We start from the raw sequence: 24085 nt of genomic DNA, 5'->3' as shown, positions 1-24085 counted from the left end.
ATAAAGCTACAACTTGATCAATGGAGCTACAATACAACTTTTGGCATACGCTAAACAAAACTAAATGGGAGACAGCATTGGCCAAGATTGTTAAGGCTATCATTTACAAAACAAAAAGATATCTTAGAGCTCTGGGCACATTTCCCTAGAGACCCACTGTGAAGGAAAACAAGAAGATACACTTCTAGTCAAAAATATTTGACTTGTGCACCACATTCTGTTTACCTTACTGCAAACTACCCCACAGTGTTTGATTCTTAGAAAAGCATGTGTCTGGTGAAATGTGCAGCCCCCTCCTCCTCAACCACACTAAACTAGTTCTGGGACCATCACCTTCTCCCACTTGGTTGGTACCAGGAGGCTACACCGTCCCATGGTGATGAAATGAATATGTTTTGCTATTTGTTTGTGCATTGTTCCATGTAAGTTAGCATTCGCAGCACCATTTTATGTATAGCCGCCATTTTGAATCATGCCTTTAACTGCGCATTCCCTCCTGAAGAAGCAGGCTGTGGAAAGCTTAATTTCTCCAAGGTTAGGCTTTGCTCTGCAAATGAATACACTGTTCTTATTAGCGCATACCTTTCCCACTAGATAGAGCTCCAACCAGTCTAGTGGCAGGCACAGACAGAATGACCTTGGGTATGAGATACCGAGTGCCCGGCCTCAGAATCGAAACCCATCCTACTGTACTTCTTTGTGTTAGCTGCACATGCTTGGAAAATTCCGATATTGGGCGGATCTTCCTTGGTTCTGACATGTACATAATGTATCGCTATTTTTGCTGAAGTCAGTCCACTCTGCAGTACCCCTATGCGACTGGACATACAGGGCTCCACTCGAGTGTATCCGAAAAAATATATACTTGGTTTGTATTCTCTACTATCTGACCGACTCTTCATTTGTATGGAAGGCTGAGAGGTGGTCGTGAGTGACCCGGGTGGACATAACCGGGTCATTTCCTTCAGTGGGATCAAAAGCCCCCTCCTTGCTAGTTCTCACTTTACACTCAACTTTACAGTTAACTATGAATGGGTTGGCTTCACCCTGGTCCCTTGCAAAATAATCAAGTTCTTGAACCGCAAATTCCCTTCCAGGTCTTCCGGCCAAAAAGCCCAAGTAATTATGTCTCTTCTCAGAGTAGTTTCCTCGCCTCATCAAGGGGACAGCATTGACAGGGGGGCAGCTGCTGGCAAGCTGACATAAATTAGCCTACTAGAGCTAACGTTTGAAAAGTTACTTTTCCTGTATATTTATCAACAATGCAATTTCACCATTGAATTTGATTTTTAAAAGTGGTTGACAAATTCTGTAGCTTATTCCAAACCAACATTAGCAAAAATTGTATTTTAATTTCACTTTAGATTTTCTCATAGGAACATTTACAGCCTTATACAGTGACATTTACTTTTAGAGGCTAGTCACTGTAGGAACATGGCAACATGAAATGTTTCCATTTTCCACTTTGAAATACTTAGGTCCAGATGTACGACCATTGTGATTTCCGACTTGCAAATTGCAACAAATTGCAAGTCGCAATTTGCTTGTCGCAAATCACAATGTACAACTGTGTCTCAGACACTGGTTGCGATTCCCAATGTGGTTGCAAATTGCATGCCTCATGAATATTAATGAGGCATTCGCAATTTGCGACCCCATTGGGAATGGCTGGCCCTCCCAGGTATGGTGGCCTGCTGGGTTTAGCAGACCTCCATGTCAGGGACTGCTTTTAAATAAAGCAGTTTTTTTTAATGCAGCCCGTTTTCCCTAAAGGAAAACAGGATGCATTTATTTATTTATTTTAAATGAAGCGTTTTCGTTTCATATTTTAAGGGCAGGTAGTGGTCCCTGATATTTCCCCCTGCATTCACAAAGGGGAAGGGGCCCTGCCCTTTTGCCAGGTTAACCCCAAAACTTTTTTGCGTTCTCCTAGCCTTTTTCTGTAACCTGGTGTTGGTGATTTTAAGCCTCTGCGCACTTTAGCACTGTGGCCCAGTGGGACATGAATAGGGCTGTGCCTTCCCTCCACAATGCTGGCTCCACCTCCTGTGGTGCGTCTGATGTCCCTGGCCTGTCCTGTGAAAGGGAGAGAGGAGCTGAGCAAAACAAAGTGCTTAACAGCTCCCCTGAACCAGTTGTATCTGGTTCCCCCAGGCCCTACACTTTGAGACAAAGGAAAATGCTGTATAAAAGAAGGGGCTGTGACCCCATGAAATTGTTCTGCTTTGGATCCTGACCCTGCGGGGTGTGCTGCTGCTGGGGCCCAGGGGGGCGGCCATGAGGGCTTGCCTCCCTGGGCCCTGCATTGCCCCCTGGATGCTCTAAGGACTTTTGTGACTTGTTTGTTCTTGCTACAGGACCTTTTTGCTTGCTGTTCTAGCACCCTGGGAGCGCTGTATTTCCATTACAGCCAGGCGCTGTAATTGTCCTAAGAAGGAGCGCGAGTGCTCCGCAGCGCAAAGCTGTCTGTTCAGGATGGAATCCCCGGCGTAGGGATTCCCCCGCGTTTTACCTGCAATCACGGGAGTCTACCCCGCTTTATCCTTATTTTTATGCGGCCTAGCGGGAACCTACCCCGCTTATTTTGATCTTTAGAATACGGGTGCCCACCCCGCTTATGTCGCCGAAGTAATCTCCGCGGCCCGAGCAAATGATGGCCGCCGACCCGGAAGCCAGGCGAACTTTGCCTGCTTCTGGGCGGGGCCGGCAGCAGGAGCGGAAGCAGTACAGGCGGAAGGGAGGACGGGAGCCTACCCTGCCTCCCCCGGCATAGCGGCAATGTTCCGGGTCCCAGGAGGAGGCCCGGGTGAGGAGAGAAGTCGCCAGCTCATGCCGCAGCGGGGCTCCCTTGAGCTGCTGGGAACCCCGGGTGAAGAGCGAGAGCAGCGCGGGGCTCCAGTCTGGGAGGGAAGCCACGCGGAGTGCTGGCATGGTGGAAGCGAGCCCCGGGTCCCAGGAGGGGGCCCGGGTGGAGGGAGACGTCGCCGGATCCACCAGCAAGGCCCTCATGAGTGAGAGAGCCCCGCCCGCCACCTGTGATAAAACCCGGCCCCCAGGTAGCGGGACCGGGTGAAAAGGATACCGGTGCAGAAGGGAAGCACCGTGTCCGCTCCAGAGAACCGGTGAGTGGGGGCTCCGGGGGCGCATTGTTGGTGCCGATCGCGGCACTGGGATGGCAGGGGTAATAAGTGGTCCCGCAAGAGAGAGGGCCACTTCAACAAAGTGGGCCTGTGTATTTTATGATCCCCGTATGGCTCCAACGCTTGGGGGCACTAACTATCTCCAGAGCCTGTGCGTGGCTCCAACGACATGTGCATACTTGTTTTTAGAGCCTAGGTGGCTCCGACGATTGCCTCATGGTTTTAAGTTAGCATTCGCAGCACCATTTTATGTATAGCCGCCATTTTGAATCATGCCTTTAACTGCGCATTCCCACAGCTGCCCCGCTTGTGAGAGGGCAGCTGCAACGTTGGCATATTGTATCAAAGGGCACAGTGGTGCCAGGCCTCAATATAATTGCTTCACAGGTGCCCAGCAAGTAGTGGGCAGCTGCTCCGTTTAGGCCTTTCTTGACTTTGGGGGTGCATGCCTGAGTCAGGAGTGAGATGCACTCCTTTGCCCCTGACACTCACAGCTGCGCAGCACTTAGTGCCAGCTGCAACGTTTAGGTTTGCGCAGTGGCGCAATTGGATTCCGCTGCTAGGCAGCACGCCCTGACTTTGGGGACACAGGGCATTTGAGCCCTCTTTTTTTTTTAGATGGCCAGTTGGCCAGGGGGACCATCAGGTTTGTAGGGCGCCAGGCTCTAATGTGATTTTGGTGCTAGGCAATGTAATTCATGTAGTATGTTTTACGCACCCTGTGTTATACCTCTAAATGTGGTGTTTTATGATTATGAGGTTGTTTTGCATATTATGGTTTGTGCTGGTGAGATTATGTTTCACTGCATGATTTATGCCCCTAATGTGAGTTAGGCTTAGGAGGTTAGGGTCTAATGCGTTTAGGCTTATGAGAGGATGGCATAATGTGTTTATGCTGGTGAGGTTGGCGCAGAATGTAATTTGCACCTGATGTGATACTATGCATAATATAGTTTATGTTACAGGCTGATGCTAAGTACAGTGATTACCAGTGTCTACTGGTTGTACGTTTATGATCTGTTTTACTTTTATTAAGTTCGCTTTGTGATGGTTCTGACAGTGGTCCATGTGGCCCTGTCATGTGTATATAATCCCTTGTAAATATTGCCCAGTGCCAGTTGGCACAGTGTATATTAGGTGTTTACTATTCTAATGTGTTTTGAGAATACAAAGGCTGTTTTTTTATATAACCTTGTGTGGAGTTCCTTTTGTAGTGTGCCTGGGATGTTGTTGCTGTGTGCGTGCGCAAATGATTTACATATGGCCTCCGGGATAAGCCTGACTGCTCGTGCCAAGCTACCAAGGGAGTGACCAGGGGTTATCTTTGGCATGTAACTCCCTTGCCCTGACTAGAGTGGTGGTTTCTGCCTGGCTTTGGCGCAAGCCTTAGCCAACCAGAAATCCCATTTCTAACAGGTCCCATGGAGACCCCCTTCCCGTTTGCAAGTGCTTTAGCACCCTTCTGAGAAGGGTAGTAAACTGCGACTGTTTTGCAACCGCAATTGCGGTCCCAAAACAGTCTTACACAGGGCTCTGGTTCGCTATTAGAGAAAGGATGTCTTTGGAACGCCCCTTCCTAATAGCGAGTCGCTAATCCTATTTAGCAAGTCTCAAAAAACTTGTGACTTGCTACATAGGGTTAGTGCATGGCCCATTTGTATTTTGCATGCGCAAACGGGTCACAAACCTGTTTGCGAATGCAAAATAGGGTCGTACATCTGGCCCTAGGCACCTTACCTTGGTGAATACAAGTCCGACTGAGGGGTGACTTATTTAATATTTAAACTTAGGGTTCCTTTGTGTTGAAAAGGGTTATTTTTACAGGCTTTCCTCAGAGAAATGTGTGTAAAGTACTGAATGAGCACGAAAACAATAATTTAAAAAGTAAACATCTTAAACCAATTCATTAAGTAGAAGACTAATGTAATGAATGAAACAAGACCAAAAAGGCAAACATTGCATAAGGGGACTAGGAGATCAGTTATTAATTTTTTTAAATAATGTCCAAAATCGACAATAGGACACTATGGGAAAGTAACTGTCACTGTAAGTCTATGAGATGTGAGTGATACCTTTTCAGGCCAACCACGATGGAACGCAGATTATAGCTGTTCACCCCGGCAAACAATTGTACTTTAAAACTTAAGGTCTGATTTTGAGTCTGGAGGGCAGGTTAGTCTGTCACCAATGAGACAGATATCCCAACCGCCTTATTACAAGTGCATTATATCCTATAGCTATAAATTGTAAGGAGAACAAGACATCTATCAAATTTGTGATGGAGTAACCCACCCACCAACTCTATATCAGGTCTTTAGTTTCTCGGATGGAACTCAAACTCCTCGAGTAGGGCATGGTAGGGCACTCTAGCTAGCAAGTGCTCTACAAAGTTGGGTACACTTAATCCAGGCTACCACTAGCTCTTCAGTTCGGGTTCTGAAAGTTCTAAGGTTGCTTTGCTACTGGTATTGCTTTGCTGCCTTTTCCTGCTGACACACTGTACCTTCTGAATTTGTCACTTTTTTGGTTCTCGAAATCTCAAGTGGGATAAATTTGAAGTACAACAAGATAGGGTTCCAAAAGATTGGATCCCTGGTTTCCATGCTCTCACAGGAGCTGTGAACTTCACAGCAAAAAGTAAAAGTGGGGAGAACCAGGACATCTTGCCCACTGAGGTCACATCTTTTATGCGTAATCTTAGCACCTTATCCTACTCCCTTTCAAGTAAAACATGTTTGAAGTCCCATTTTTTCAAGATGCTGAATTTCTTCCTACTAGTAACACTTAAACTACCTATATGCAATGTGCAGCTTTTGGGTTACCAGGCACTGACAGTAGGAGGAGACAGGCACACCCACTCTCTTCAGCCAAAGTCAAGTTCCAACTGGTCAGCCAGTTTATCTCCTGGGAATTAAGGGAAGCCAGTAGATATGACTCTAGAGATGCACTTTAATGTAGGTACAAGGGAGAGTAGGATCTAGACCCTAGTCCTTTTCTAGGCAGGCAGAGACAGCAGATGGCTTCCTTTTTTGTTTTCTTTTAAGGTCAGATGTCTTCTAAGTCTCTGGTGGTGGGAGCACCAGGTAAATGTAGCCCCTTAACAGAGCCACACCAGGTATAAGTACCACCTCCGCAGTGGCTGGTGTAGTGCCCTAAACCTACGCTTGCTAAGTTCCCACAGTGGACCATTTTCTAATTTTTCTAGAGCTTTCTGACTTGAGTTAAAGCAATCTCAAAAGCCACTATTGCAGGGAGTTTTTAAGATGGCTGGGACCCACGTCTACTGCTGGTGATTCATCATCCCGCCCAGGGTGAGGCCTATCAAGATTAGACACTCCCTCTGACCAAAAGCAGAAAACCTATCCAGATTGCTTCTCAGCCCAGATCACCTCCTGGGGTAAAAGGATCCAGCCTGCATATGAGAAGGCAAGCATTGGTACCAGGAATCGTCCATCAAGCTAGTGCCCTAAAATAACTTTTTTCTCTTGATGGGTGTCTTCTCTTTTGCCTGGGAAATTCTATGATCACTATATGTGGTGTAAAAGGCTGCTTCAGGCACATGCAGAAAATGCTACTTTTTAAGCCATTCACTCCAGAGACAGGCCAATGCCATACTTAGCATGTCTCTCAGTTACATTTCATGCACCCAGGCCTTGTGGCCCCAAGGAACTGCTTAGGCCAGACTTAGCTAATGTTAAAAGAAGGCGTTTCATCATGTCTAGGTCTACTGTGACATGTGCTGACTGCAGCTTCTGCTTACAGCAGCTCAAGATGGCAGGGGCAACCCTTATGCCATGCTTTTAGACTCACTCATGTAAGTGGTTTAAGACTACAGGTCAGCCGAAAGTGACCTCTTCGTTTTTACGCCACTGGTGCGCTCTCTGCACAGTATGTTCTGTGGTTTAACTTAAGAGTCAGATATGCCAATTACAATTTGTTACTTTGCCATGTTTAATGGAAAGAGCATGTGCACTGGGGGGTGTTTAGCAGCCTCACGAGCTCAGAGTCAAATATGACAGTACATCCATTCAGAAAAAAAAGGTGGAAGTTATTGAAAAAGATGCACTTTCCTACAGAGCTTATTTCCCATGCTGTTCTTGCCTCAGTTATTATGAAAAGGAAAAGATATACATGAAGAGGTTGGCAATGTTAACTCTTAATATCTGTATGTTGACTTTTGTATTTTATGTGAATTAAAGTATATCAAAACATGCACACGTCAAGTATTTGCTCTATAAAACAAATAGGCATTTAAAAACAAATTGTGAATAGATAGGAGCATAATGAATAGACACAAGTAATGCTTTATTACAATGAGCAATAGGATAATTTAATTTAATTTTCACTCCAGAATTAGTTATGAAGTTATTTTCCTAATGTCTCTTGCTACTGTTATTATCTTTAAATCACACTAAAAAAGGATTTTAGAATAACGAAAAAAGGCTACATGTAAAGTATTTGTTTAGTTGTGATTTGCAAATGTATAATAACTAATCCAGGATATATTGAAAGAAAAGCATGTGGCATAGTGACTTCATTGTGGAGAATTTAGAATTAGAGCAAATGTTAACTAACCTGACTCAATTTCATTCCACCAGATCTGCACATAGTCATCTCGGTCAGTCCGTGATTGTTCATGATAAAATCCCAAAGCGTGCAAGAGCTCATGCTCCACAATTGACTTGGTGTCGCATCTCTCACCAATGGAAAGGACTTGCCCTGTCCCAAAATCCCCAACATGGGACCAGCATCTTTAAAAGAGAAGGACAGTACATTTTAACCAAGACTCTCAAAGGCAATTTAAAATTTGGCATAGATTTTTAACTTCAATCATTCATTGTAGTAGCTGTAAAAAGTGAAATACCTTAGGCATAACATACTATGGACAATCACGATTTTCAACAGAAACCCAATATCAGAAATTGCCTTTTCTTACCTGTTTGAAGGGAGTATTTTCAAAAGGGGTTGTATGTAGTGTTGCACCCCCTGAAACTGTGTATTCTTGGGATGAGTGTTCCGATGCAACTCCCCATAGGTTTTGATGGGAAGCCTGGTCTACTAAAAATTGTAGAGTGAACTTTGTGCTAAAAAATAATGTCTCTTTAAAGCATGTTTTCATTTCTCCTAACCTTTCCAGCTTTGCATGTGTACTGTTCTGGATAGCACACATTCAAAGTGGGAAAGGGTTTAAACATGTCTAAGCATAGTACTTTGCACTGGAAGAGTATCCTTCCAGTATAAAATGCTATGCTAGACATCACACACACACACTTGCACTAGTGGCAAGGGTGTGTGCGTGAAGCAAGGCAGATTCAAACAGCGCTGGTGCGGGGGGAGAAAGAAACAGCATCATAGCTCAGTAGAAATGGAGCTGTTCTGCACCCTCTCTCTCACACAACGTTTGTTGCTGTACTGCATTGCATAAAATGTTAGTAAATCTACCCCAAAGTGCACCAGACCCAACTAGTGATAGTCTTATATCTTGTGCTCTCCCTATGTCAGCTTGCTTGAGGCACAAAGTCCTTCTGGCTGCACAACACAGTTGTCTCCTATGAAGAATGTGGTTGCCAGCTGCACGCTCACCGCAACAATATAAGGGGGCTGACCCTTTGATGTTGCTTTAAGGGGCACCACTCCAGCCCTCTTTCTTCCCTTAGGGCCATGCACTCACCTTGAGTGGAGGTGGAAGGGGGGGGCACGGGTTCCACCCATCCAGCGCACTAACGCCGAATCATGTCCTGCATAGAGGAGGGGTAGGGTCCAGGTGGTAGGGTCCAGGTATATGCTATATGCATGCCCCTCCACCTAATCTCCCTCTCTCTTTCCTGTTGGTAATCCGATCAGGATATGGAAGTTGGGGTCACCCGGCGCATGTGTTCTGGAGCATCCTGGACGGTGTGGTCAGAGGTGAGTAGAGGAAAGGAGTGTGTGGTTGGCTGATGCCCTCGCTGCCCCCCCCCCCCCCCGATTGAGGATCTGTTGTGTGTGGCATTAGGGCCTTGGCCCCTGAACCCTGCCCAAAAGCCACTGTTTCTGTGCACCCATCCCCTGTTTCCTTTGTGAATTGCAAAATATCGTAAACCTACACAAAAGTGTACGTTTAGCTTTGTGACTCAGGCCCTGTGTGCCTAGAGATACTGGAACAAGGCATAGCAAACCATAGCAAATGATAAAGATATTAGTAGAAAAAATCTTGTCTAATGTCATTTTAAAACTTACCCACTCTGTTTCTGAAAAGTGATGTATGTTGGCTCTCCTTCGTAGGGTTTAAAATCTACACATGACTTCAGGCGGTACATTTCGAAGGCTTTAAGGATGACCCCTTTAGCATTAAGATCTGTAAAACACAATATATCTGTTTTAAGTATCCCAAATAACCTGTGCATTGCTTTGAAAATAAAAGAAAGGGGAATTTTCTTACAAAATAGAATGTCCCTCATAAAACATCATATGGTTAGATGTATTATTTATTACATTCCTTTCGAACCTAAGCCATGTCTTTCTATAGACAATGAACTTATGGGATACATATCTTAATGAATGATGATTCAGTGTCCTTTCGAGATGTCAAATAGTCCCGCACATATTGCAATGCAGGCACTCTATCTGAGGTGGAATGATTCTTTAACATGAGGTGAGGTGAGTACAATACGTGTCTGGGCCAAAACCCATTCTATATGACCTGTCAGCCTTAGGGCGGTCTCCCCTACATTTTTGCCCTTTCTGCCTCCCACTTGACCGCACATTTTTGTTGGACTTAGGACTCTGGGCACCTTACCACTGCTAAACAGTGCTAAGGTACAGGTTCTCTACCCTAAAAACATAGTGACACTGGCATACCTGTCACAGGCCCCTGCTACCGCTGTGAGGCCTACCCCTCCATAGGCTAACATTGGGAACCCCCCTGTGGGATAACTTCTGACTGGGACCTAATAGGTATGTCATGTTTGGTATAGTTGGAATCGTAGCGGGGAACCCTTTCTAGTGATATATGGGGTTTGGGCACTACTGCTTTAGGAATCCCACTTTTAGAATTGTGGTAAATAAAATCTTCTTTACCGGACTGAATTTCATACGGAATCTTAAAATAAAGTAAAATAGCTCAAAATAACAAGAGGCAGAATCCGTGGTATAAGAGGTTTTCTAAATGGGCTTTATTCCACTCAAAATGGCCGACTCGAGTCGCGGCCTTCAGGTTCCGTCACCACGAGGGTTCAGGAAGTGAAGTACAATACTTTATTGACAGACATGCATTTTTATAATAAGTACATTACAATGAAACGAATGTAGAAGGCGTAACATTTGATAAGAAAAGTGACATAACAGGTATGTAATCGAAACTAGGCGTAATAAGGAATAAAAGAAACATGATTGGTTAGGATTATCAGACATAGGTGGATCTATAAGATAATACTTGGCATAGATGCGCGCGCAGCAGCATGACGTGTGATTGACGTGCAACTAGGGGGTGAAGGGACTTGACATTTAGCTCTACATGTGGAGACGAGAAGTCTGGGGGGTCAAGTCAACCTAATCTCAAATCATATCTAACATCCTATGTTTAGAGAACTATGTTATCCACAAGGAAGGACTCTCGGACAGAATCTATTCTATACTAACTGTGTGTGCGTGTACAAGCGTCTAAGTGTCTATATGAGATGCGAGAGGCAGAAAACTTTCCATGGCAGCAGGGCTATGAATCACTTGCAGGAGGACGGAAAGGCTGAGTCCTTTGCTTGTGAGCTAAAGGAAATGTTTACCTAAATCACTAGACAGGAATGCATCGGCTGGAGAGCAAAATAGATAATTCGAAGGTGAAATACAGCTTCTTGGCAGGCAGTCGAAAACTGGCCGAGGCAGGCACCGTTAGCTGCACAGGGAGTAGGACAAAGTTCATGGATACAGATGCGAGCTCAAACTGATGCTGTCAGAGGCAGAGAGCAGGGAAAGGCTTTGAGGACAGAATCGGGCCTACTTGCCTGAACTGTAAAAATGTGGTAACTTAGCCATATAAAGTCGGTGGCCTTTCATACTTAGGAATCGAATATCCAGCCCATCGATGGCGGATCTGACAGAGAACATGTCGACGGTAGACACACATATGTTTGCGTCTTAGAAACTGGAACTGGAGGGAACATACATGTACTTGTAACATGCATATAGAACCGTTGGGGTCCAAGATAGGGGACATAACTGATGTGGAAAATCCACATTTCCACATTCCCTCCTTGTCCCCTACTTGCCCTTCAAGAGATATCAATCTTCATCATTCCATCGATTTGCTCATGGAGCATCATTTCTTCTTCCTTCTTCTTCCGGTATTTTGAACGAGAACTGTGATATGGAATGCATGATGTGGCACACAGACCACAAATCGCTGGTCCACATTGCAGGCATAAACAACAACTGAAGAGCATAAGAAGGCCAATACCTAGGAAGGATAGAACTCTCCATCCCCAGGCTGATATCACACTCCAAAACCACCCGGACCACGTCCAAGTGCCTGGATTCTCGTGTATCTGGCTCACAATCTTATGAAGGCGTGTTATAGCTTTATATACAGATGGCGAATTTTCTGGTATAAATATGCAGCAGCTGGATCCGATGACCCTGCAAGCTCCGCCCCTATCGGCCAGGATGACGTCAAGGACAAGACGATTCTGGAGAACAACAATTCTCATCACTGATTGTTCTTCTGTCAGATTGCCTAGGGCGGCTATAGTCTCGTTTACTACAGCTTCAAGAGTCTTGGTTAGTCTGCGTATCAGCTTACTATTTGATATTGTACCTATATAGGGAAAGATACCTTTATTGAAATCTACATACTTGTCCCATGCCGTCTCAGTATAATCGACAACTGGGAGATCTCTACGCTCTCTAGTGTGTACTAAATGAACATTTCGATAATAATCAGGGGGAGCTAGGAAAACAGGTGGCAGAAGGAATGCTATGTAACAGGTACCATCCCAATCTAGAGGCAGACGCATATATGCCGTCTGACCACATATAAAGTAAGAATGGCGAGAAGCTCTAAATGAAGATTTACCTTGATCACGATATTCTACTGTAGTAACGCATTGGCTATGGCCCATATGTATGGAACCAACTTTTCTCACACATAATTCACCCTTAACTGGAAATACAGACATAGTGGGCAGAATTAGTTCAACTTCGGATTTGACATTCAAAATCATAAGATTAGGCGTAAAATTACCTAATTTATACACTTCATTTTCTAAATCAGTTCCTGTTCTACTGGGGTGACCCTCCTTATTGGGGTGACAGACTTTGAATAAAACTAGATTCAGATTTCCCCATATCCAATGTTGTTGATAAACTGCTGTGTCTGGGTCTATGGAATTTAATAAACTAAACCATGCTCCACAGGAGCCATTGTGTGTGAACGGATGTGGAAAGAAAGGCAGAACTCCTTTGTTATTCTGATAGGGAGGGAGTCGGCCGCACACCCAACAATTGGTGGCATTACTAGTCTGATGGGAATGATGTAACATACTAATGAATGTGTTATTGCGCAGCGCAAGTCTATAGGACAACTCATGTGGGGGTAGGTCACTAAAAGAATGTTCATCAGTTATATTGAAAGCACGTTTAGAAACAGGATAATACATATGCAACAATATACTTGCAGTAACTATTAAAAAACTCAAGGAAAACAAAATTAATAAAGTCACAATACAGTGGCTACGCAGTAATTTACAATAAGCATGTCGTTTCATTATGATTCTGGACTCTACATCATTCAGACCTAAGGGATACATGTCGGGACAGATTCAACCGCTTCACCTTGGAGAGGACTTAAACAATCAAATCGTCCGACAGTTTGGATCTGGACCTGAGTTTCTGCTTATAGAGTTCGGTGCTACTGGCCTCAGCCAAGGGTAGCTTTGAGTCAATGGGGGAAGACACACGGGGAGTACTGTTTGTGTCAGGAGGAAGTCCATGAAATTTCTTGATATGGCTGGAATGCACCCAGCCTTTTCTCCCTTCGATCTTCACAGCTGTTCTGGTCGTCAGCAGGACCAACTTAGGAAGCCTCCACCTTGGCTCCAGTTGGGTTTTCCGATCGAAATTCCTGACGAGAACATAATCGCCGGGAATTACATCATGAGGTTTCACCTCGGTGTTGTCGGGAAAAGCTGCGACTACCTGTGAACGACAAGATTGTAGTGCAGACATCAAGGAAGCCAGGTAATCTGTCAGCATATTACAGTCAACATCAGTTATTTTACGCGGTATAGGCGTCCCCCACATATTCGGTGGTCTACCAAAGATCACCTCATAAGGGGATAGCCCTGTTCGAGAGTGTGCTACCATTCTCATGTAAAATAGCGCAACTGGTAAGGCTACTATCCAGTCCACACCTTTTTCCTGACATATTTTAGACAATCTGATTTTTAAAAGTTGATTATGTCGTTCCACGAGACCTGCTGCCTCGGGGTGTCGGACACAGTGGAATTTCCACTGATATCCCAACAAAAGTGAGACATGTTTCATTAATTCGGATGAGAAAGGCTGGCCGTTATCTGAATATACAACACGTGGTAAACCGTACCGTGGGAAGAATTCTCGAACTAGCTGCTTGGCAGTAGTCGGGGCAGTGTAATCTGATACGGGATACGCCTCTGTCCAACGGGAGAGAGCGCAGACAACTACGAGAACATATTTGAATCCTCGACAACGTTCCATCTGAATATAATCCATCTGGAGGACTTCAAAAGGATGGTCAGGAGGCTGAAATCCACCCTGCTCTACGGGAACACCCTTTCCTGGATTAAACTGACAACATATCATACAGGTACGAACTTTTTGTTTAGCTGCTGCTCGTAAATGTTTGTTGAACCAAATGTGCTGAATGCTGTCTAGCATAGCCTTCTCTCCTAAATGTGCTGGACTGTGAACTGTAGCTATAATGGCTTGAACCATGGAATCAGGGAGAAACCATACAGATTTCTCCTTCGTCATCCATCCTTGATCTGTCTGGATCCCTCCTAGTTCAGTCCACTTCTTTATTTCTTCTGCTGTGGCATGTGTCTGTATGTCAATTACGTCAAGTGCGGGATCCTTAATTGTCATACACTGTGTTGGTGTCTGAACTATTGGCTTTGTCATGTCTAATGTGCGATTCTGAGCAGTCTGTTTAGCTGTTCTGTCAGCTAAATCATTGCCTTGAGAAATGGTATCAGTAACCTTCGTGTGTGCTTTACATTTCATAATCGATATAGCAGTGGGTAGATGTATTGCGTCTAACAAAGCATGAATGAGGGGTCCGTGCTGAATGTGGGCACCATGGGAGGTTAAATAACCTCTCTCTCGCCACAGCACGCCGAAGTCGTGTACAACTCCGAATGCATAACGTGAGTCAGTGTATACATTAACTTTCTTATTTGTGGCTTGAATACAGGCTTGCGTTAGAGCAATAAGTTCTGCTGCTTGGGCTGACAAAGTATCTATACAATTTGTCTCAATAACTTTAGTGTCTGTTGTGACTGCATACGCGGCCACTAAATCTCCTGTACTTGTTCTCATGCACGATCCGTCTACATACAACGTCAGGTCTGGATCTAACAATGGAACGTCTGTCAAGTCTTGTCTAGGTTTCGTCTTTATTTCAATGATTTCAACACAATCATGAGCTAGTGGGTCTGTTCCAATTACAGGTAATAGTGTAGCAGGATTCAATGTATTACACCGTCGGATCTCTATGTGTGGTTGAAACAATGTCAGTTCATAACCGGTAAGTCTTGCTATGGTCAAGTGTTGTGTTTGTGTTCGGTTCACAAGAACCTCTACTGCATGTGGTACTTGTACTGTCAATGGATGTCCTAACACTATGGCATCGCTTTGTCTGATTGCTAAAGCTGTCGCTGCCACTGATTTCAGGCATGCAGGCAAAGCCTGAGCTACGGGATCTAATGTACTGGAAAAATAAGCACATGGCTTGCGTGATCCTGCTTGATCCTGAGTGAGTACTGACAAGGCAGTACCTTCGCGTTCTGTAACAAAGAGTGTAAAATGTTTGCTATAACATGGTGTTGCTAAAACAGGTGCTTGACATAAAGCTTCCTTTAGGCTTTCAAAAGCTTGTGTATGTTCCTGAGTCCAAGGGAGAACAGTCGATGTGGCTGCCTCCTGTGTGGTTAACTGAATGAGTGGTTTTGCTAGAAATGCGTACTGAGGGATCCACTGCCTACAATATGAAGTGAGGCCTATGAAAGCCCGCACCTCCTTTTGTGTCTGGGGTATTGACATGTTAGCAATTAACTGGATGCGATCTGGTGTAAGCTGCCTTCCCTCCTTGGACAGCGAGTGACCAAGATAAATAACTCGCTGGACACAGAATTGCAGCTTAGAAGGAGACACCTTGTGCCCCTTGTCGGCTAGGAAATGTAAAACTGTCAGAGAAGCTTTTTCACATTCTGGCTCGCTTCTCGCTGTGATCAGCAGATCATCGACATATTGAAGCAGTGCAGTATTGACTGGCATGTGGATACTGTCAAGTTCTCGTTTCAGTGCTTGGCTGTAGATGCTGGGGCTTTCTGTGAATCCTTGGGGAGCGCGTGAGAATTTAAAGCTGCGCCCATTTAAACTGAATCCGAACAAGTATTGGCTTTCCGGATCTATTGGGACGCTGAAAAAGGCATTCTTGAGATCGATTACAGTAAAGAATGTTGCTTCGGAATCAATTGCTGTCAACAATGATGATATATCAGGGACCACAGGGAATTGTGGTACAATACACTTGTTTAGTTCACGCAAATCAATAACCAATCGGTACACTGGTGGGGCAGTAGGATCAGTTCGTTTAAGAATCGGAATTATCGGTGAATTACATACATTGGAGTCTGTTTCTACAACTACTCCCTGGGCAATCAGCTCATCAATGATTTTCAGCAAAGCCACTACAGCATCATGCGGTAACTTGTATTGTCGCATTCGTGGTAGTACCACTCCTGCTTTCAGTGTGACTCGATAGGGTGTAATGTTCATGCAGCCAACATCCGTAGGGCCTTGTGCCCATAGATGTACTGGTAAAGTCTGTAGTCGGGGATCCATGTCTCTAGACACATAGTGACCTTTAAAATCACGTAAAAACAACCTTACTCCTTCCGGAGAACAACATATTATGGCTCCTAGTGCTTTCAGAGTTTTAATTCCTAACAGATTTTCTGGGCATGATTTAGTAAGCAATAAATCTGTAGTTCGTGTCAAAGGTCCTATCGTAAGTGGTAGAGGCTGTGATACTTCATTAACAATAGGTTTTCCTGAAAAACCAAGGGAAACATTTTGAGAGCCTGAGAGGGGTGCCCCTGGAACTTCACTACGTTTTATAGTTGTTCGACTTGCCCCTGTATCGAGTAAGAATTTTCTATCTTGACCTAATAATTCACTATGTACATAAGGTCCTTCTTGATCTACAGGAATCTCGATAAGCGGTAAGTCAACTTCCCTCTCTAGGCTTGTTCATGCGTAACGCTGATACTCAGGATATTCATACTGTGCAGTCTGATACATTTGTCGTGTTGTGGTTTGTGTGGCAGTAGCAGGCAACGGTGGTGCAGCTGGCACAAACTGTATGGGTTGCTGTGAGGCTGGCATGGACTGTTGCTGAACTGGCATGGACTGTCCATGCTGCATAGCTCCTTGTTCATTCTGATCTTGTCTAACTAATCGTGGTCTCTCCTTTGCAATGCCTGTAGCTATATTACGTTTCAGGACTGGACAATCGTGTACATAATGGCCTAGTTGTTTACAGTAATTGCAGGTTCCTTTTACAGGAACTGCAGAATCACCAGAATGTGTCACACCCTTTTTGTGACCATCTGCTGGTACTGTCTGAGAAACTAGCATTTTCATTTTTGTATCCTTCATGCGTCTATGCTCGTGTTCTTGTTCATCCCTAATTCTATTGTGATGATACTGTAACATTTGTAGCATTTGCGACGGAGTGTTACTTTGCCAGGTACTCTCGAATTTCAATATTCTATTCTTCACTGGGGGCAATGCATTTTCCACTAATTTTGTCACAAATAGATGTGGATATGAGTCACTACTTGCTTTTATACCACTATTTATACCAAAACATTTTTCAAATCGAGCATAATAATCGCTTGTGTCTTCATCTTGCTTTTGTTTGCAGGCTGTGATTGCACCCCAATCTTCCTTTTTTGTAGTTAATAAACGTGGCAGTACCTGTACTAGTAAACCTGGTAACAGTTTAACTTTATCCCCGAGCCCTGAACCTGCAGTTCGGCCCCTTTCTTCCTCTGCTAATGCTGTCCAGTCTATCTTTTGGTCTCCCACTTCCCACTCTTTTTCTTTCAGTTTTTCATAAATGCCAGCAGGCAAAAGCACCTTTAATATCGTCATAATATCAGGAAAGGTGTACTCTCCCATCAGTAACATGTCTTTAATTTCTCGGTGGAAACCCGCTGGGTCTTTATCATGACTAGGTACTACTTTCTTCATTTCTAATAATTCCATTTTTGATATGGGTGTGTAAACAAATACACGGTGAAACTCATTGTCTTCGCCTTTTATTGGGTGCACTTCTCGTAAGGGATTTTGTCTATCCATATAGTACGGCGCTCTTTCTCTGCGGGGCAGCGAGAGAGAATCCGGACTTACAAAAAGGACATACTGCTTACGTGACACTAATATCTCTTTAATTAGCTTGTTACTAGAACCTCCCCATCTGTTTGTGAGTAGTTCCGTTAATATATCAGGTAAAGGACCAGGGTCAGCATGTTGGCTCTTATATAATATGAGGAGTTGCTGAATCATATAGATTCCAGCTAAACGTTGTTCATCTGTACTGAGATTAAAAAACGTGTGTGCTACGGTCTCATCACCGTATTTTTCAGGACTGTCAATCCAGTGAACAGCTGATCTGGCTAATTCTTGCTCATCCATGGAATCGAGGAGGTGGTAACCCCTTCGTTCTCGTAGTATTTTATCTGCGGCTTGAAACGAATGTTCAGGAGACTTCAGATTTATTACAGGCGTCGGATACGTTCTGCTATTATTTGGACATACAGAGTGTATGGGATCAGAAAAACATCTAGTATTTTCACAGGATCTTCCTCTGCCTACATAGGCTATGGTCTCTGACTGTCTTGCGGAATTCCCTGATTCGGACACTTCATCTTGCTCAAACTCGTCTGTTCCCAATCTCTCTTCATGAATACGCTCTATTTCTTTACGGATTTTTCGGCACATGGCTATTATACAATTTTGCTTATCGTGTCTCCCTTCTGATATATTCTGACTCCATCTTGTAAGAATAAGCATTGCATTCGGGTCTACCCCCGGACGGTCTTGATTTCTGATCACACAGATCAGAAAGCTAAAGGAAATGTTTACCTAAATCACTAGACAGGAATGCATCGGCTGGAGAGCAAAATAGATAATTCGAAGGTGAAATACAGCTTCTTGGCAGGCAGTCGAAAACTGGCCGAGGCAGGCACCGTTAGCTGCACAGGGAGTAGGACAAAGTTCATGGATACAGATGCGAGCTCAAACTGATGCTGTCAGAGGCAGAGAGCAGGGAAAGGCTTTGAGGACAGAATCGGGCCTACTTGCCTGAACTGTAAAAATGTGGTAACTTAGCCATATAAAGTCGGTGGCCTTTCATACTTAGGAATCGAATATCCAGCCCATCGATGGCGGATCTGACAGAGAACATGTCGACGGTAGACACACATATGTTTGCGTCTTAGAAACTGGAACTGGAGGGAACATACATGTACTTGTAACATGCATATAGAACCGTTGGGGTCCAAGATAGGGGACGTAACTGATGTGGAAAATCCACATTTCCACAGAATGTGGATATTTTCCTGCCTGCACTTAGTTTGTGCACTGCAGACTCCCCCCTCCCATCTGCATGCTGATAGCCTTCCTGGGCTGTGAGGACGGAGTGGTTATTCACACCTTTCCACTTGAATAGGCTGGGCCTGGCTGCCCCACAATCGACTTAACAGCCCTGCCTTTGTCACTGTAGACAGCCAGGAGCCATGTCAGGGAAGGCAGGGAACACCCCAGAACCCCCTAGACCCTTCCAGAAGCTTCTGCCCCCTTCTAGTGACTAGGCACCAGGGTATAAATGGGAGGGTCCTGGCCACACATCCTTGTTTCACTACTGGACCAGGAAGACTCTCTGCTGGGTGAAGACTGCTGTGCCAGGAGGATTGCTACACTGCTGAGGCTGACTGCTCCCAGGAACTGCTGCCACAACTTGCTGAGCTGCCCTACTGCCTGCTGATCTTGCCCTGCCAGGGAGACTGAAGCAACATCTCCAGAGTGTCTCCATTACCTTTACTGACTGGCCCCTGCTTATTGGACTATAAAAATTCCTAGCACTGTCTTTCTATCACGGTGCGTGGGGTTCCACTTTTCCTTAACATTGCCCTGGAGTCACCATCACCGCCACTGGCACGGGTGAATCATTTCCCTTTCTTTTTAACTGCCCCCGAAATCGCCGTCACCGCTGTAAGCACGGGTGAAGTATTTCTTTTTCTTCCCTTTTTGACTGGCCCCCCAAATCATGGTCGCCGCTGCCGGCGCGAGGGAAGCTTTTTTCTTTCAAGTGCCCCTGATTTCCCTGTTGCCGGCCCGGGAACCTCAGAAAGCCCAGCAAGGATTTCCCCATGACGTCAGGTAAATGCCGCGCTGGGATTGGGTTGCCCTCAGGTTCCCCCCGTGAAGCACCGGAGACTGGAGGAGCCTCGCACCAGTACCACCTCAATTCTCCAGGTAAACCTCAGCGACGTGCGCTAAGCCGCTGCAGGTGGTGCTGTCTTGGGAGGGGTACGAGCAGCAACGTGGAAAGCGTGCTGCCGGGGACTGGATAGCCTCATAGCGGGATCTTCCCCCGCATCCCTGAGAACGATCTCAGGCCGTACATGCCCCGCAGACCTTGCCACACTGGAATCTTACATTGAAATATCCCTCCCTCCGCGTGACTGTCCTCGGAACCCGTACCTCAGCTGCGGCGGGCTCAGAATAGCCGAGGCACCAACCTGTCAGCACTAGGGAGTGGGCAGGTGTAAGGAACCTTCTGAATCCCCGACGGTTGACCTCACAGGCATAGCACTTGTCTGGGCACATCTCTCAGACTCCTTAACATCACAAGGCCCACACTTGTAACATCTGATGGTCTAGTAGTTAGCTAGACATCACACACCTCATCCGCGGGCCAGGGGTGGCCTGCAGGGTATAATAAAAGGAGCCGCCCGCTCGGGGGCGCGGTCTCAGATCTGTACACGTTGTGTGGGCTGAGTGTGTCCACCGCGCGGAGCAGCGCGGAGCAGCACGGCCTACCAGAGTTATTCCCGTGGCCTGAGCACGGGCCGATTACACTGGCGACGAGGCTGGGATGTCGGAAGACCCGCGCCCCAGCCACCGAGTGCCCACTACACAGCGGAGAGAGGAAAAAAAAACGGAACGGGATCGGAGCGCACGCACGTGCGCCAGGCCTCAGAGGAAGCACCCGATCGTGCAGCATCAGCAGTGCCGGCAAGGGGGGAAAAGACGACGGTGAGTGCAGTCTCACAAATGCCCCCAGTAACAAACAAGCACAGGGCACACTAACATACTGGGCCCCAAGGGAGGTTGCTGGACACATGTGGCCCCTGAAGCAAACAAGCTTAAGGCAAACCAACACATTGAGCCCAAGGGGGCTACTGGGGAAAGGAAAGCGACAAATCACAGGCCCACAGTGCACCCCACCAGGAGATTCACCACCACCAGGCTGCAGAAAGCCAGGAAGAGCAGAGAGTTACGCAATACAAGGCGGGGCCACTTACCCTAGGCCACCACAACCAATATCACAGGCAAGCAAAAGAATGGTAGGCCACCTGCCCCAGGGAAACGATGGGAGACAACGACCAAGGGGCAGCGCCAGGCCCAGGGGCCGCACAAGGTCAAGCCGCCGTACCAGCCCACGTGCATTTCAAACACGCGGCATCTGGAGTTCTGCCCCTGTTCAGTGAGCTGGAGGACCAGGCAACAGCCTCTCCCCGATGGAAAATCTGGATAGAGCGACTCAACAACTATTGTATCGCAACCAGGGAGACAGACGACGCAGTGAAGAGATCCCTCCTCCTGCATTACGTGGGAGACGAAATATTCAAACTATTCAAGCACCTGCCGAACACAGGAGCAGCCGCGGACTACAACGCGGCGGTGGCAGCCCTAGACGCCCATTTTGATCCCCAATTGAACCCAGACTTTGAGCGGTTTAAGCTGCGTCAGGCTCAACAGAGAGAGGGGGAGTCGATGGATGTGTTTTATGCCAGGCTTCGCGAGCTCGCCAGCACATGTACAGAAGATGATCAGCCCAAAGAAATACGCGCCCAACTGATCCATGGGTGCCGAGACAAGACGTTGAGAGGACTTATCCTGCGCCAACCGAAAATCACGCTCGAAGATATGCAGGTACTAGGAAGGACACACGACCTGTCAGCAGCCATAGCAAATGAGATGGACAAGGCGCTCACGAAACCCCCAGAACGAGCCAAGAACATCAAGGTAGAACGTGTGGACGCCCTCCGAGCTAAGCCAAGAGGAGACTCATTCAGAAGTCAAAAACCCAAAGGGACCAAATCAAGGTGTGGATATTGCGGGCATGAGCCGCACGCCGCAAAGGACTGCCCCGCACAGGGAAAAACGTGCACCAATTGCGGGATTCCCAACCATTTTGCCTCTGTATGCCGAAGACGCACGAGAGGCCGCGAATTTCGAAACCGCAGGCCCCCGACGAAGGCAGTACGGCATCTATCGGTAATGGAGGTGAGGCCGCCAGAAGACTCCAAGCCTAAAGGGAAGAGATATCAGGGAACGAGTGAAGAGTCATCGGACGATGATGAGGGAGAAGTGTACCTGATTTCATTCGTGCGGGAACTCAAGCTATGCCGATGGCCTCAACCCACGTGCGTGGTCCACGTGGCAGGAACGGAGGTGCAGGCAGTCATCGACACAGGGGCCACAGTGAATGTCATGGGACTCCAACAATATCGACGCCTAAAGCCCTGTCCTCCGGTAAAGCCATCCAAAACCAGAATCTACGCGTACGGAGCAGACACGCCCCTTCCTCTGAAGGGAAAAATCACAGTCCCTGTCAAGGCAGATGACCTGGAGGTCACGACGACAATACACGTTATTGATAGGAAGGCGGACACCCTGCTAAGCAGCAATACCGCTGAAGACCTGGGTCTAATCTCGTTCGCAAGGAGAGTACAGGTCCACCAGGTAGTAGAGCTGCTCAATCAATTTCCGGAGCTATTCCAGGGACTCGGACGCATCAGATGCAACCCGGTCAAACTACACATTGACAAGACCGTCGTCCCGGTCGCGTTGCGACATAGGAGAGTCCCCTTTCACCTGCGGCCGCTGGTGGAGAAAGAACTAGAGACCCTGGAAATACAAGGCCTCATTGAAAAGGTGTCCGGCCCAACGCCCTGGGTGTCACCAATGGTCATTGCGGAGAAGCCGAAGCAGCCGGGACTGATATGCCTCTGTATCGACATGCGATTACCAAACAAAGCCATACGAAGGGAACGTCACATCACACCAACTATGGACGATATCATTGCGGATGTAAATGGGTCGAAGTGGTTCTCGAAGATCGACTTAAATGCCGGATACCACCAACTCCCGCTGTCCAAGGAAAGCCGCTATATCACTACCTTCAGTACCCATCTAGGTCTACGAAGGTACAAAAGGCTCAACTTTGGAATATCGTCAGCGGCGGAAGTGTTCCAAAACACAATACGAGAGATGATATCCGTGCTACCTGGCGTGCTGAACGTAAGTGACGATATCCTCATTCATTCGGCGACGGCCGCTGAGCATTAACAGCATCTCCGCAACACTCTGACACGCCTCAAAGAACACGGGGTGACTCTACACAAGGACAAATGCCAGTTCTTCCAGCCCTCGCTAGAATTCTTTGGCTACGTGTTCAACCAAGAAGGCATTCAGGTGGACCCACGTAAGTCACAATCCATTAAAGATGCACCCGCGCCAACAACCCCAACGGAAATACGCAGTTTTTCTGGGCATGGCAACATACTGCGGGAGATTCATCCCCGGACTAGCCACGCGAGTAGAACCCCTGAGAGCCCTTACAAGGTCGGACGCAAAGTGGCAGTGGGGACAGAAGGAGGAAGAGGCGTTCCAAGGGATAAAAGATGCCCTTCTAGGGGAAGCCACACTCGCATATTTTGACCCTGCAAAAAGAACGGAGGTTCTCGTGGATGCCAGCCCGGTAGGGCTTGGCGCTGTGCTGGCCCAGGAACAGGAACCAGGGCGATGGGCGGCGTTATCATTCGCCAGCAAGTCCCTCACCCCAACCGAAGCCAGATATGCACAAATTGAGCGAGAGGCACTGGCCATCAGATGGGCCTGCAACCATTTCCACCTGTACCTCAAGGGACAACCGTTCACAATGGTCACAGATCACCAGCCGCTCGTGCCACTCTTCAAAGGGACGGCGCCTCACCCGCTGCCGCGTATAGAGAGATGGGCAGTCCAGCTGCAACCTTATGAAATGGAGGTCGTATACCGTCTAGGGGCAAAGAACCCTGCTGACTTCTTGTCCAGGCACCAGGTCCCGGCCGACACACAAGAAGACAATGCGGATGTCGAACACTACGTACACCTAGTGTCCACAGCAGCATGTCTGGTGAATATGACTCAAGAAGATATCAAAGAGGCGGCCATCGAAGACGCCGTTTACAGCAGAACCCTGAAGGCAGTCCAGGATGGGTCGTGGGCGAACTACCTGCGGCAAGCCAACTCCTGGAGCCCGGAAGAGCGAGAATACTCCACGAAAATATGGCACATACGACACAATCTCAGTGCTACAAGCGACGGGATTCTACTCCGAGGACCCAGGCTGGTGATACCGCGGACCCTGAGACACC

The 24085-nt window shown here is 46.7% G+C and overlaps 1 protein-coding gene across 1 annotated transcript in view; it reads right to left on the bottom strand.

Annotated features, from left to right (window-relative positions):
* The window catches only part of MEP1A (meprin A subunit alpha), an 89070-nt gene that overhangs the window by 48802 nt on the left and 16183 nt on the right, over positions 1–24085 (bottom strand). The window contains exons 6-7 of the mRNA XM_085610563.1: positions 9360–9477; positions 7716–7891 (exon numbers count right to left, since the gene is read on the bottom strand). Of these exons, the coding sequence (XP_085466689.1) occupies positions 7716–7891; positions 9360–9477 (294 nt within the window). The remainder of the gene's footprint in view (positions 1–7715; positions 7892–9359; positions 9478–24085) is intronic.

This window comes from Triturus cristatus, chromosome 6 (genome assembly GCF_964204655.1).
Source record: "Triturus cristatus chromosome 6, aTriCri1.1, whole genome shotgun sequence".
NCBI lineage: Eukaryota > Metazoa > Chordata > Amphibia > Caudata > Salamandridae > Triturus > Triturus cristatus.
The sequence above is the reverse complement of the archived record's forward strand: the minus strand, read 5'-3'. Positions and strand labels throughout refer to the sequence as shown.